Source organism: Hetaerina americana, unplaced genomic scaffold (assembly GCF_022747635.1).
Source record: "Hetaerina americana unplaced genomic scaffold, ioHetAmer1.1.p SCAF_12, whole genome shotgun sequence".
Lineage (NCBI taxonomy): Eukaryota > Metazoa > Arthropoda > Insecta > Odonata > Calopterygidae > Hetaerina > Hetaerina americana.
This window is the reverse complement of record NW_027286292.1, coordinates 25,153,989-25,168,501: the sequence shown is the minus strand read 5'-3', so window position 1 is coordinate 25,168,501 and position 14,513 is coordinate 25,153,989. Positions and strand designations below refer to the sequence as shown.

Genomic DNA, 14,513 nt, shown 5'->3' with positions numbered 1-14,513 from the left:
GCGGTTTTGGGGGTAATTGAATCAATAGGATCCTCTTAGGTGGCCACTGAGTCCCTAATAACAAATATAGCCTATGTTTATGCACACGTTGCCATTTAGCATAAGTAGACAGTGAGGCATAGCATTCGACGTGGATCGAAGAATGAGTGGTTTCCGGAAACGTCGGGAGAAGAAGTAGTGGAGATGGAAGAGAAAGCACTCACCGATTGTTCCTTAACATCTCTGGACGACTTACACGCCTGATCCACGCGCTTCACTTCTCCCTCGGCCTCGACCGCTGAACTCGCATTCCCCTGTCGTGGGACGACGGAGCCATCCAAATGTGAGTTGGTAGGGGATCACTAGGAATTTGAAAGGAATGATGGATGGTTCAAAAAACGCTAAGGGAAAAAAATGTGCTAACGCGTGCACAAAATGCTCAAGCCAAATTTTCTCCTCAGGTCTACTCAAACTCTAATGAGGATTGGATGCATGACAGACTACTCTTTAAATTCCTTGTGTACGACTGAAATTTGGTCCCGCTCAGACGACTGCTGGCGTGGTGTTAAGTAATGTATACGGTGTTTGTGGCGTTCAAAAAGTTTTAACATCGATCGTGAATCTTTCCCTTACGATTATCGCAGCATAGTAATTGCGAAAGGAGCCGAAAGCAACCGAATTCCAAACAAAGGAAGAATACTGGCAAAAGGGTTGAGTCTTAATGATTTCTTCCTACAGATTGCTGGTGTTAAAGAAAACTTTCGTTTATCTAAAGGAGCAATTGATTGATATAATTTGATCTGCAAAATTTCCGCTAAATTAACCTCGAAATTCTTGAATCCTAGGAAATCAAAATGGAATATTATTTCTGTTATCATGATGACTCGATTTGCTTGAAGGAGTAAATCGTATATAATGTGAAAGATAAAATTTAAAACATAGCAAAATTTCAATAAGGCAGATGTAAGTCATTTCTAATACGTATATTCTGGTGCTGAGCAGTGGAAAGAGTCATGGCTGAAAGGTGTCGAGTAATTGTTATCCACAGTTATACTAAAATTTTACTATTTTGACCGAAAGCGCGGATAAACTTGGCACTTTTCCTAAAACAATGGCAGAGTTTTAAAATAAATGAAGTTAACTATTTTCTGTGCCCATCACATGTGAATATTCACCACTATATTTCACGTTATTTTATTAATACTTATCATATCGTTCACACAAGCACGTAATGAATGGAAGAAATGCCAAAAGAGCAGTCAGATATTGATTTTGTCCACCAAATTAGTATTACAGATCTTGAAACTTATGAATGCGATACAGAAGAGAGAATCTCTTTAAAGCTTCAGGAATAAGAACCTGGAACTCATTCCGAGCATTGTAATTCCATGGAGTATTAGTGTTTACTCTGCTGTTCCCTTAGGTAGTGTACATTATTTATATTAAATAAAGATACAGAGAGTTCAGTTACTCAAAGCGTCTTCGTCAGAAAATGTAAATTACGGCAGCGGTGAAAGTGAAACCTCAAAGAACGGGATAGTCATTTAAGGTCACCGTAGAATTCACGTAAATAACTCTCTCATCATGAATACATGATAATTAATTTACAGCCTCTTTAGATTACCGAAACATTATTGACCACCTCAATCGGATAAATGAAAAATATTCAACAGTAGTTGTTCAAATGTGAAGAGTAAAGTTGTCCAGTTGGTGGTTAAATCATGTTGTTGTTGGTCTAGTGAAACGCTACTGGAGCTTTTCATTTACAATATCCTTCAAACGGAGAAAGAAACAAACAAGCAGATGAAATTTCTTGGATATAAAAAAAAGCCTTTGATAAAATCCCACGCTTCAAATTGATACACAAGTTGTAAGGGCACAGACGAAGCGATAATGTAATCAAGTGAATTAAGAACTTCCTAATAATTGAATACCAGAAGTGGTAATGGCTTGATTCTAATAATGTGCAAGTAAGATCAGACGTCTCAGAAGGTAGAGTCCTATGCCCTTCACTCTTTCTTACTTACCATAAATGGAATCACCAAAAAGATAAAAAGCAACATAAAACCTTTTGCCAACAACACTGTAATCTTGGATGAGTGGCGGACAGATTGACATAAACTAAACATTAACTTGTCATCCAAAATTATTTTACGGAATGGAGTTTGGAACTAAATATTAGGAATTGCAGGTTACTCTTTCCGTAAAAAAATATAAATCACAAGCAGACTATCAAAAGATGATTCTTGACTTCCTTGCCAACCGCAAACAACAAGTAGTAACAGATAGCTCAAGCTATAAATATATGCAAGTAATATCCGGCCTCATTCAGGGCAGCGTCTGATGCCATTAAGTCTTTATTATTTTAATTAATGATGTCATCTCAAAAATTAAAAGCAGAATGTTCCTGCCTACCGACGAAACAGCCGCTTACAGGGAAAAAAGCGACTGTCAAATATTAAATAATGACTTGAACTGTATGAAAAAATGATGCACGGAATGGAGTTTGGAATTAAATGCTAAATCGTGAATAGTTGTGCACTGCATTAAAAATGAAAATCACCATCTGACTTAATCAACGGAAGAATATTTCAGGCCCCGTGAAATACTTTGGTGTCACCATAGCACACGATCTTACATGGGAAAAACACACGTACCATTTTCGGAGGGTCCCTAAAGAAGCCGGCATTCATCTAACCCGTAGTTGGAAAATCTAGCGATGGGAAATTGAAGGAGCCGTGCCACTTTTCTTTAATAAGACCCCGCACGGAGTATGCGGTGAGCATATGGGGTCCATTTCAAAAAACGCTGATTGAAGAAAAAGCAAGTTACCAAATAAGGGACCCAAGCTTGATTGTCTGGGGAAATGTGGAATCTTAAAAAAACATGGCGGAGAATTATTTCGTGCTTAACGAGGATTTGTATTCCTCCTACTCTCCCCCCCCCCACCTCGGGAAAATATTTGGACCCACGACCCGAGACGGCACCCTTCTGCCATCCACCTTCCAATCACCACCAATGCGTGAGTCTTCCAAACCCCAGCCAACCAACCGTGGCGGCGCCTCCACCTTCTTCTCTTCCATACAACTCCCATGTGACGGCTTCCCACTCCACCCCAAATAATCTCAACGCCTCCCTCTAACGACTTCACCACTAACCGACGATTTTTCCTTCCTCCAAGAGGCACCATATAAAAAATGGTATGTCTCTAAAATATTTAACCTGATGATATTCAGCTTCAACGAATCCAAGATCAACCAAATTATATTATTATTAATATATATAATCTACCGGTTAAGGTAGGAATTGAATGAACACAAGCTACCCAACAGTACAACGAAAATTCCCTTGCCTCTCCAACCAAAACACAACTGGAAAAAATTAATTAACATCTTACGGCCTCTTTTTAGACCGACTATATTAAATAATATTTTCTTAAGCCGTAAAGGGTTTTTTACGCCGCTGTAAAAGGGAATCTTGAGATTGGTTTGGTGGTTTACGGGGAAAGTTAATCCCTCACCAGTGATCAGAGACACATTCAAAATATTAATTCGTTCACATTCACACTGCGTGGGGGACCCAATCGCCACACAAATCTCAATATTCCCCTCCTTTTTTTCCTTTTACAGCGGCGTAAAAAACCTTTTACGGCTTAAGAAAATATTATTCAATACAGTCAGCCAAAAACACAACCACACATTAAACATTACAATGACCCCTCTTCAATTATTTCTCAATTCTTCCATTCTCTCAATAATTCTTTCATTCCATCATTCCGTCCAACATTCTTATCCTATTCCTGCCCCTTCCTCGTTTTCCTAGAATTCTAGCCTCTATCACAGTCGTCAACATCCCATTGCCAAATAAATTCCTCTGCATCCAATTTCCCTGCTTCTATTTGATTTCGTCCAACAACCTCCCTCCCTCCCTCAATCTTCCGCTTCCTCGTTTTCCTTCCAGTCCACTTCACCTTTGCTATCCTTCTTCACGCTCACATTTCAAAAGCCTCCAATCTATATCTATCATCCTGCTTCATTGACCATGTTTCCACTTCGAATAAAACAATGCTCTAGATCAAAGTTTTAATGAGCCTTTTCTAAACATGCTTACTCAACGTCCCTGTTATCAATCCCCTTCTCCTTGTGAAATATTTGCCTAGCACAATTCTCATCCCTACTACTTTGACCATTACGGTCCAAAAAACTTCCGAGTTAGTTGGGCAAACTACATATGAGTTCATAAACCAGAGCTTGTGAAATATATTTCAATATTTAAATTAACCTTTCTCTTTCTCGAAAACCGGATTAACTTCGTCTTTTTTACATTTATTCTCAACCAATATCTATCGTACCGAATTTTTCGTGCTCTCATTAATTCTTATAACGCGCTAAGTTGTGTTAATTTAAAAATGTATAGCCCAACCTACGGTATTGGATGAGCTGCGTCTGAAAGTCAAACCAGATGCGGGTGTGAAATTATGCGAGGGATTCGATCACATCTAAAAGTGGATGTGTTCTTCACATGCTATTGCCACCCCAGGGGTTCACCCTCGCACAGATACGTATTACATAAGTGCCATGCGGGAAATTGGATGATATTGGCTCGGGGAGTGTAAGGCCCAAAGGTGGACGATCCTCAGCGCTTGAGGCAGAGAAAAGCGAACGCGTCATATGGGGGCCGAGGAAGTGGCCGGGGGAACGTTTACCTTAGGTTTAACGGCCTCCGTTTCGCATGGACGGCTGTCACTACTCCGCCTTCCTAAACTAACCAAAGTTATACCATCCTATGCCAGCACTTCCACTAGCACACATTCAGGAACCAGAGAGATGTACGAGTATCGTACCTAATTCCTACACCCTGATTGAGTTCCTCTAAACAAATAACATTTTTTTCCGATGAACACAGCCGAACCTTTGCTAACATGTACAGTGTAAATGTTGCCATTATTCAATCTAACCTTAGTTTATTGGTCTTCATTTTACAAACACCTCATCTCCTACGCGTAGAGAAGAATATCACACTTAGATAACGTTTACAGTTCCTGCATTGATTGATATTTTTTGAAAATTTATTGTAACTAAAAATTAATAAAAACTTCATTTTTGGTACTGCATGGCTGGTGTTGAATCATACTCTTCCATACACCCTAGTTGTGGCTTACAGAAGGCCATATTTAAGTTGATGATGCGTAAGTACCAGTTGTTCTAAATTGTCTGGCTGCTTTACTCACAAACTTGTCCTTATCATAACATTCCAATGGTATAACGGCACAGAACAAATTTTCAAGTGTCTATTTTATTAAATACAAGAGTTTTTCTAAAGCCAAAATCTTGTATGTGAAAATTAAAACTCTATTTTATTTCTTTATTATAATTTTTAAAGTAGTATTAATTCAGTGAACGGGAATCTAGGGAAAATTACCACTTATGATAGTAAAGGTATAGCAAGAAAACCCTCTCTTTTTGGCAGTTACCTTCTCTACGGGAATAATTTTGTTATTACGATAACGTAGCAACATATTTAACAGCTAAGGCCGTGTCTGGCAAGAGATTTAGATTTATCCAACTCAAAATTAAACTCTGCATACTACCTTGATCAAAAAGTTCCCGGAATAACCACCGTGTGGCGCTCCCATCGTTCCGATGTGAGTTCTGTTTTTTTTGTTAAATTGGTACATCTGTTGTTGATATTCCCTTTAAATCTTAGTGTCATAACTTGACATTTGCAAAAGTTACGGTCGGTTTTCGGTATGTCCATCAGTGCTTCCTGCGATTTTTCCATTACTTCCTCTCGGCTGCTAAAACGCGTTCCCCGTAATGGTTTTTTAACTCGATTGAACAGAAAGAAGTCACAGGGAGCCAAATCAGGTGAATTCGGTGGCTGTTGGATGGTATTTGTTGCATTTTTCGTCAAAAAATTACGAATAATGATAGCACTGTGCGACGGTGCGTTATCATGGTGCAAAATCCACGAGTTTTCTGCCCACATTTCTGGTCTCTTTCGGCGAATTGCTTCACGCAAACGTCTCATAACGCCCAAATAATACTCTTTGTTTACTGTCTGGCCTTCTGGCAAAAATTCATGATGCACTACACCGTTGTAATCCATGAAAACCGTCAGCATTGCCTTGTTTTTTGACTGAAGACGACGTGGTTTTTTTTGGTCTCGGCTCATTTGGTGAACGCCATTCACTTGCCTGATGTCTGGATTGCGTGTCGTACTCATAAACCCACGTCTCGTCTCCAGTAATGATCCTTTTGATGAATGTGGGATCGGATTCAGCCTAGCAAATCATGTCTTTTGCGACGTCAACACGGTCTCTTTTTTGCATGAAATTGAGGTCTTTCGGCACCAACTTTGCTGCTACACGACGGAAACCCAAATCATTAACCACAATGTCTTGGGCGGATCCATAGGCAATGTTCAAGTCCTCCGCTATTTCTCTGATGGTTAATTTGCGGTTATTGACCAACATTTCTTTTACTTTATCAATTTTTTCACCGACTTTCGATGTCGATGGTCTGCCACTGCGTTCATCATCTTCGATTGACTCACGACCACTTCTGAACCGCTCGTGCCACTGGTAAACGACCGTTTTTTTTAGAGAATCGTTGCCGAAACAATTTTCCAACATTTCCAACTTCCGTGCGCCACTAAATCCGTTTTTTACGCAAAATTTAATACAAGTTCGTTGTTGCAAATTTAAATCCATTTCTGCAATTGTAAAAAATCGCCAACACACAGAGAGATAGATGTACTCTTGGCTACGTAACTTTTGCAAATGTCAAGTTATGACACTAAGATTTAAAGGGAATATCAACAACAGATGTACCAATTTAACAAAAAAAACAGAACTCAAATCGGAACGATGGGAGCGCCACACGGTGGTTATTCCGGGAACTTTTTGTTCAAGGTAGTATATTGAAAAATAAAAAAAGATAATAAAAGAGGATATAGGATATCAAATGCATGCCTCTCTTCTTGTGGTCAAATACAAATCATCATCATCAGTATTTCAATCCTAAGGTTGGTGTACTGCTGCCCTCCATTCTTCCCTATTTAATGTTAATTCCCTCACCCTCCGATAGTTTCCCTGATTTACGTCCTTTTTAATTTTCCCTATTTTCTTGTCTCTCGGCCTTCCTCGCGGGATCTTTCCTTCAATTTTTCCTTCTATTATGTTTCTAACGAATCCATATTGCCTGAAGGTAAATCCAATCCATCTAGTTCTTCTTTGCCGTAGAGCTCTCCATATGGTCTTTTCCTCTTCTTCTCTTACATACATGTACTTAATCGTTCTGCACTTTGTCTGTCCTTTTAATCTTCAGTATTCTCCTCAATCACTGTTCCAAATGCTTCTCTTCTTCGCTGATTCACTTTTCCAATATTCCATGTCTCCGATCCGTAGGGTCCCGTGCTCCACACAAACGTTTTGACGAACTGCTTCCTTGCTTGCAATCTCATGTTCTTTGAATAGTGGTTGCCTCTTCTCAATGAACGCCTTTTTTGCTTGGGCTATTCTTTGCTTGATGTCAGCCGAGCTTCTTCCATCCCAAGTTATACTACTGCCCAAGTAGATGAAGGATTCCTACAAATATTTAATGACAATTTAAAGACGGTAATTCGAGTCGAGAAGTGTTGACAGTATGAATGAACCCATATCATTTAATATTTCTCAGCCACTCCTTTGGTGCAATGTGTAGATCCGAGCAATCAAAAGTTAGGATCTAACAAACACACTGAAAAATTGATGTTTGTCCAAAATAAAACTTCATATGATGCATTGACAAAAGTAAATTTAGAATTTCACATGCATTAAAAGAAGTCTATATAGAATGTATTTATGTGAAATTAAGGTTTTAAGGTAACATTCTCTCTATCTTCTCTTGCAGTTATCAGTTCCACTAATCTGAGACCACATAGATTTCAAAGTCGAACTGGGAACTACATAGTGCTTCTGAAAATGGAGACTTCGCTGACAGCTTCCAGGGAGGAGAGGTGGAGAGATACGGAAAAGAAGTTAATGACTTAGGTGCACGTAAAATGCTTCCATTTTCTTGTTTCATTGACTAATTTAGAGTGACAGTGGACATATGCCACGATGGATAGTATTGAAACGACGGAATTCAGCCTACTTGGTGATCAAGAGAGTAATGTATCAATACTCGCGAACTATTCTATCAATTCCACTGAGCCGGCAATCGATTACGTCCCATACACCCAGAGATTAGAGACTTACATCGTACCCATTGTGTTCGCGGCCATCTTTGTGGTGGGGGTCCTCGGAAATGGAACCCTCGTCCTCATTTTCCTTCGGAACAGGAACATGCGAAATGTTCCAAGCATGTACATCTTCAGCTTGGCCCTGGGTGACTTGCTGGTCATCATCACCTGCGTCCCCTTTACATCCACCGTGTACACCGTTGAGTCATGGCCGTACGGGGAACACATCTGTAAGCTCTCCGAGTTCGGCAAGGATGTGTCGATCGGCGTGTCCGTGTTCACTCTCACGGCACTTTCCGCCGATCGGTTCTTCGGCATCGTGGACCCCATGAGGACGCAGCGGGGTGGCCGGAGCGTGACGTGGCGTACCGTGGCGACGGCCATCCTCGTCTGGGTACTGGCGATCATTTGCGCCCTCCCCGCCGCGATCGCCTCGCATATCCGCCACTTCCAGATCACCGAGCATCAAGAGCTCCTGGTATGCTATCCGTTCCCCAAAGATTGGGACGCCTCCTACCCGCGGGCCATCGTCCTCACGAAGTTCTTCGTGTACTACGCTGGCCCTCTCACCATCATCGCCTTCTTCTACCTGCTGATGGCCCGGCATTTGATGCTCAGCACGCGGAACATTCCGGGCGAGGGCTGCGTGGTGCGTGGCATACACCAGCAGGCAAGGCAGGCGCGAGCACGAAAGAAGGTGGCTCGGATGCTCCTGGCCTTTGTGCTCATCTTTGCCCTTTGCTTCCTCCCGCAGCACATCTTCATGCTTTGGTTTTACTACGACGAAAATGCTCAAAGCAAATATAACGCCTACTGGCACTCCTTCCGCATCATTGGATTCTGCTTGGCTTTCATCAACTCCTGCATCAATCCAATAGCCCTTTACTGTATCAGTGGTGTATTCCGGAAGCACTTCAACCAGTATCTCTTCTGCTGGCTCAGCCGCAGTGGAGGCCGGAGGCGGAGGCACTGCCGCCGGGCTCTCGGCAAGCGACAGTTCAATCTGACGCGTGACAGGACGACGACCAAAAGTCTGTGGGACTCTTCGCATTCCCTGGCACACTTTAACAGTACGCTGAAGCGCGTGGATGAATGCACCCTGACCACATTGATGAACGGGGCCGGCGCACCACAAGCTGAGGCCGCAGCACGAGTGCCAAAAAATTGACTTCGTCTGAGAGCATATTCACAGGACATTCGTTCTCATACCCTCCCCATCCCACTTCACTTTCATGTGCGCACGAGGAGGAAATAAACTAATTAACTCCCAGATAATATTTAGGATAGCTATGCATACCAAACGCAGCGGCTTGTGCGTGACAGATGTTTCGTCCAGTTGTGCTTCAAGAATGCGGCAATCCATCATATAATAATCTGTAGCTCTTCGCAAGTGTTTATAAAGTGTCTTAATGCTAAAGGTATACAGTGTTGATCAAATGCCAATGATTTCGGTGATCAAATTCCTCCGTTATCGCATTAAGGACACCACCCAATTTGGTACAATTCAGAAGCAAACTCTGCTTAAAATTTAAACCATGAAAAAGTGAGTTATTCGAAATTCGAATTTCTGAGTTTTGAATGAAGAATTAAATGTATTTAATGTCCAAAACTCTTTCTCCGTCTGAAATACTATTCCGATGATATGACATGCCAATTTGAGAATGTACTGTTATTGAAGCATATATCTTCTTAGACTCAGATCTGGCTACTTAAAGGTAATATTGAATTATCTAGGATATAGAGATGTACAATATCAATTTAACGAGCTTTCAGAATTCTGAGTAAAATTATCTCTTAATGTGGCCACAACTTGTGCTTTGTTCGTTTCTTCTTTAGAAATGTTCATTTATGGTTAACTTTGCTATGAGATTCTTTAATTATTTGAAGAATATTTTTTATATTAATTTCTTGGTGAAAGAATGCAAACTTTTAAAATTGTTTAATCAGTTCCTCATGATTCTCATATTCATTTAAATGACATAAATGTGAATAGTTTTAATGTTAATAAGTGTCATATTAAAAAATACAAGTAACCATCCAACAATAAATTATTAACTTAAGGATTAATTCCTTTTCATGTGTAACAGTAAATAAAATCATAAGAATACTGCATATGAATGGAATACAATATGTGATTCTGGGTCAATGTAATTGTCTTGAATGCTGTAAAAAAATCACTTAAATTCCCTAGGCTGTGTCATAAGCCGGGACTAATCAATGTGCACGTACCTAAAATGAAAAGATTGTGCTTGATATTCAAAAGAAGAATCGAATAGTTCTCAACGATAACCACTGAAATGAGTAGGTGTTGCGATGTTTCTGCCACGATGAAAATGGTATATGGTGAACCTTTCAAATATATTCTTGATCATTCTTTACAAAACGCTGAGGTCTTAATTTTAATCAAACACTTATGGGAATTTACACTGTGAATGGTATTGTACGGGCCATTTATGAATGTGAAATGGCTCTCTAATAAAAACCTCTGACTTTGGATAGTAAATTTGTAATTTCACTTTGCTAAGGATTCGCAGCGACCAACTCCCAGCTTCAGTATGTAAAAACAGACAGAGAGAGCATTCTCTTTTCGTCATACCTACAGGAAGAATGGAAAGTCGATGAAAAACTTGGAAGCGTCCGCCGTAACAAGCAGTTCTTAGCCCGAAGCCACTTTCCGTTCCGTGAGAAACATTCGAAGCCACATGCAAATATGCGTGCTTGCATGCAACCCTTTTGAGTTGCGACTCCTTCGTTGATAATGACTCCCACGCAATAAAAAGATAAACTGGAACAAAATAAAGTGTCAACCTTGAGTAAATATATTTGTGTTAGCCGTTTGAAATAAATATGAAGAATAGTGCTTTTTCTGAACATAATTTTAACTGGGATAATATCAGTGCTCTCTTTTTACGGACACGGGCTTATTTTCCTTTCCCCTTTATGCGTGTGTGTGTGTTGAGAGTGTTGGCGAACGGAATACAACCCCGGTAAGTACAGTTTTCTTAGACATTGTTTGATGCACTCTACTAAGACATGACTAGAACTTGAATATAGTACACTCTAAATGAACTCAAAAGGGAATGAAAATTTCAGCGTGCCAGTGAAACGATTTTACTGTTACAACTCACATCAAGATAAAGACTCGCTGTAATTTTAAGACTGGGATGAGGACGCAATAATAGAAACTACTATTTTGCTAAGGAATACATTAGTAAAATTTCTCATATCCTCATTAAATCAGCGGTAAACTCGAAATAATTTTGAGAAGCAACGACCTCTACAGTTCCGCCTAGCGGTGAAGCGTAAAGCTTCATTTTTCAAGATTTTTAGCAAAAAATAAGTAACGATCATGTTTTTCTAATTTTGTGGCAGTCACACTTGATCATATCTATGATAAAGTGTGAAATTCCTATTCAGTTCCTTAGAAAAGTAGATTTTATCAATATTTAAATGAGAAAAATGCGTGAAAATTAAATTTGGCATACCTCATATCGTCAGATTTAATGAAAAGGTACTACGGCACTTAAACTTTGTTAATATCTTTAATTAAAATTAAGATATTGAAATTATTCTAAGGTTATTATTTCTTCAAATTAATAAAGAAATTTCTTGTCTTCTTTAAATATTTCGCGAAAATGTTCGTAAAAATTTAACATTTAGTAATTGGTTTTATACAAAACAATAAGTTGGATGTCCCACTCGGCTAAAGTTGTTCTCAGGATCATCAGTAAAAGGGTAGAGAGTATGGAAAATGATTACTTAGGGAATTATCAGTTTGGGTTCAGGAATGGGAGAGGCATGCGTGATGCCATTCAAATAGTAAGATCACTAATCGAGAGGAATATACGATACAATCCGGGCGTATTTGCCTGTTTCGTAGATTGTGAAAAGACGTTTGATGGAGTGAATTGGGAAAAACTAATGAGTAAATTGCAGAAAATAGGAATTGAATGAAGGGACATGAGGCTAATCCGCAACCTGTACATGCCTCACTCTGCTCAGGTGCGAGTGGGGAACGGGGAGTCCGGATGGGAATTGTTAGGAAGAGATGTAAAACAGCGTGCCCGTTATCACTGGTGCTGTTCAACGTATATGTGGAGGAAATGTTTAAAGAGGTATGGGAAGAACTGGAGGTAGGAATGAAAGTAGGAGGGGAATTTAAAAAATCAGTTAGATTTGCTGATGCCCTTGCCCTAGTGCGTCAGTCAGCCAAGGGGTTGCAAGCATTGAAAAACCCTAACCCCCTCATCCCCTACCCTTTCCTCCTGGTGTAACACCCCCTGCCACACACCTTTTTGGTGGCTCGCAGGATATTGATGTAGATGCAGAAGCATTGCTGAGTGAATTGGAAATTCAGTGCGACAGGTATGGGGTGAGAATCAATATTGATAAAACAAAGGTTATGCTATTTTCCAGAAAGAGAAAGGCCAAGGTTAACATTAAGAAAGAAGGTCAAAAACTGGAACAGGTGGAACAGTTAACGTATCTCGGAAGCGTTTTGAATCAAAATGGTCCAAGTAATGGGGATGTAAGGAAAAGAATCGCACTCAGCAAAGAATCTTTCACAAGGAGGAGGGAGTTGATGACTGGGATGTTGAGTAAGGATGTTAAGAAAAGACTTGTTAAAACTTTGAAATGAAGCGTAGTTTTGCATTGCGCGGAAAAAAAAGTCACTAAAGCTGGAGGCTTTCAAAATGGGGGTGTGGAGAAGGATGGAGAAGGTGAAATGGACGGAAAGGAAAACATATGTGGACGTGCTAGGTACGGTGGGCGAGGAGAGGGTGTCGTTGAGAGAAATCCTAAGGAGGAAGGAAAAATGGATAAAGGGTGTATTGATCGGCAGTGGGATATTGAAGAATTTAATATATGGGAGAATGCTAAACAAACGAGGAAAGGGCAGAAAAAGGATAGGGATGTTGGACGTAATGAAGGGAGGATGGAAGTACTCAGAGATGAAGAGGGACCTGATGTAGAGTAGGTTGCTGGATTGTGTTTTGTTAGGAGTCACAAAATATTTATTTAGTAGCTGTGTCCATCTAAAAAGCTATTTTAACCGGTAGATTACTTCAAAAAATAGGTTTTGGTTTTTTATGATCCAGTTATTGAGACATTTATGAGAGTATTGGTATTTGAGCCCCAGATCATTTTGGCACCTTACCAACCAAACTACTAAATCGAGTTAAATAAACCGAAGTATTGCTTCCACATATGAATTGAATTTCATGAATAGGAATGAACATTTTTATCGAGTCAACATCTACAAAATACCCCGCAATCAACATTAAAAGGCGTGTGGCAGGGGGTATCATCACTAGGTGGGAAGTATAAGAGATGAGGGAGAGGAAGGGTGTTTGAGGAGTTAACGAAAGGGAAAAAATTTCACTCAAAATCCCTGAAAAGAACCTGCAAAGCGGTTTTCGGATGGAGAACCCACACAAATGTGCAGACGTTTATTAAACGTAATGACCTTGGCTCTCTTCTCTGTTCATTTCTGTCCTAAATATATAAATAGTTTTTAAAAGGAGTTTTCTATAAATTTCGTGTGCTATACGAAATGGAAAAATGAATTCAGACTGATCTATGTAGATGAACTATGAACAGCTTCAAGCGAATGGACGATTCTTCGTTTTAGTGTGATTTTTTCAATACATCTATGACGACCTTTGAAATGTTAGCATTAGCATAGAATTACAATGGAGTCAACGCCATTATGGACTCGTCCAAATGTAGACATTGAAAGTTTATCTTAATCATTGATATTTTCAGACAGAGTTAACCAAGACTGACTGAATATTTAAACTAATATCTTCACATTGTTTTCAACTATTTTTCACTAATACTTTACTTCAACTACCAACATTTTTGCAAAATAAGAAGTATCAAAGACACATAATTATACCTTTATATGAAAACTGAATGACATGGTTTAGTAAATGAACACCCAAGGAGTAACAGCAGCAGATTTTTAAGGAAATTTCAGTCATAAAATGCATTTCCCAATTTTATTCTTATTGCAATTTAAGCTTCTAGTATCACTTTGTTTTAAGAAAAATTCCTAGACTTGGATAAGATTTTCACGAATCTCATGCAAGCAACGGTAATAAAATGGCGATGTACCATTATCAGGCATCTTGATGGGTTCAAATCTCGTCTCTGAGTTGGAAGTGATTTTTGTCTAAGGTTTATCTCCTTGATTGATTTTGCGCAATACTATTTGAGCTAGTAGATCCCGCAAATTCAATGTAAACTAATAATATAGAAACATTTATAGTGCTTCAATGTGAACTGCTCTGCTCTTCAATATATCTCAG

At 39.5% G+C, this 14,513-nt stretch overlaps 1 protein-coding gene and 1 long non-coding RNA gene across 2 annotated transcripts in view; both read left to right on the top strand.

The window, feature by feature from the left end:
• Positions 1–7,982, top strand: part of LOC139685890 (uncharacterized) — a 244,600-nt gene extending 236,618 nt beyond the window's left edge. The window contains exon 4 of the long non-coding RNA XR_011700239.1: positions 7,872–7,982. This is a non-coding gene — a long non-coding RNA (uncharacterized lncRNA). The remainder of the gene's footprint in view (positions 1–7,871) is intronic.
• A 13-nt stretch (positions 7,983–7,995) lies between these two features.
• On the top strand, positions 7,996–9,370 carry LOC139685823 (neuropeptide CCHamide-1 receptor-like). The gene has a single exon (XM_071582941.1). It carries the CDS (start codon positions 8,081–8,083, stop codon positions 9,368–9,370), a length of 1,290 nt encoding a protein of 429 aa, XP_071439042.1. The 5' UTR covers positions 7,996–8,080.
• The last annotated feature ends 5,143 nt before the right edge of the window (positions 9,371–14,513 follow it).

Coding starts and splice junctions, on each gene's coding strand:
- LOC139685823 (XM_071582941.1), top strand. CDS start 8,081: ATGGATAGTATTGAAACGACGGAATTCAGCCTACTTGGTGATCAAGAG.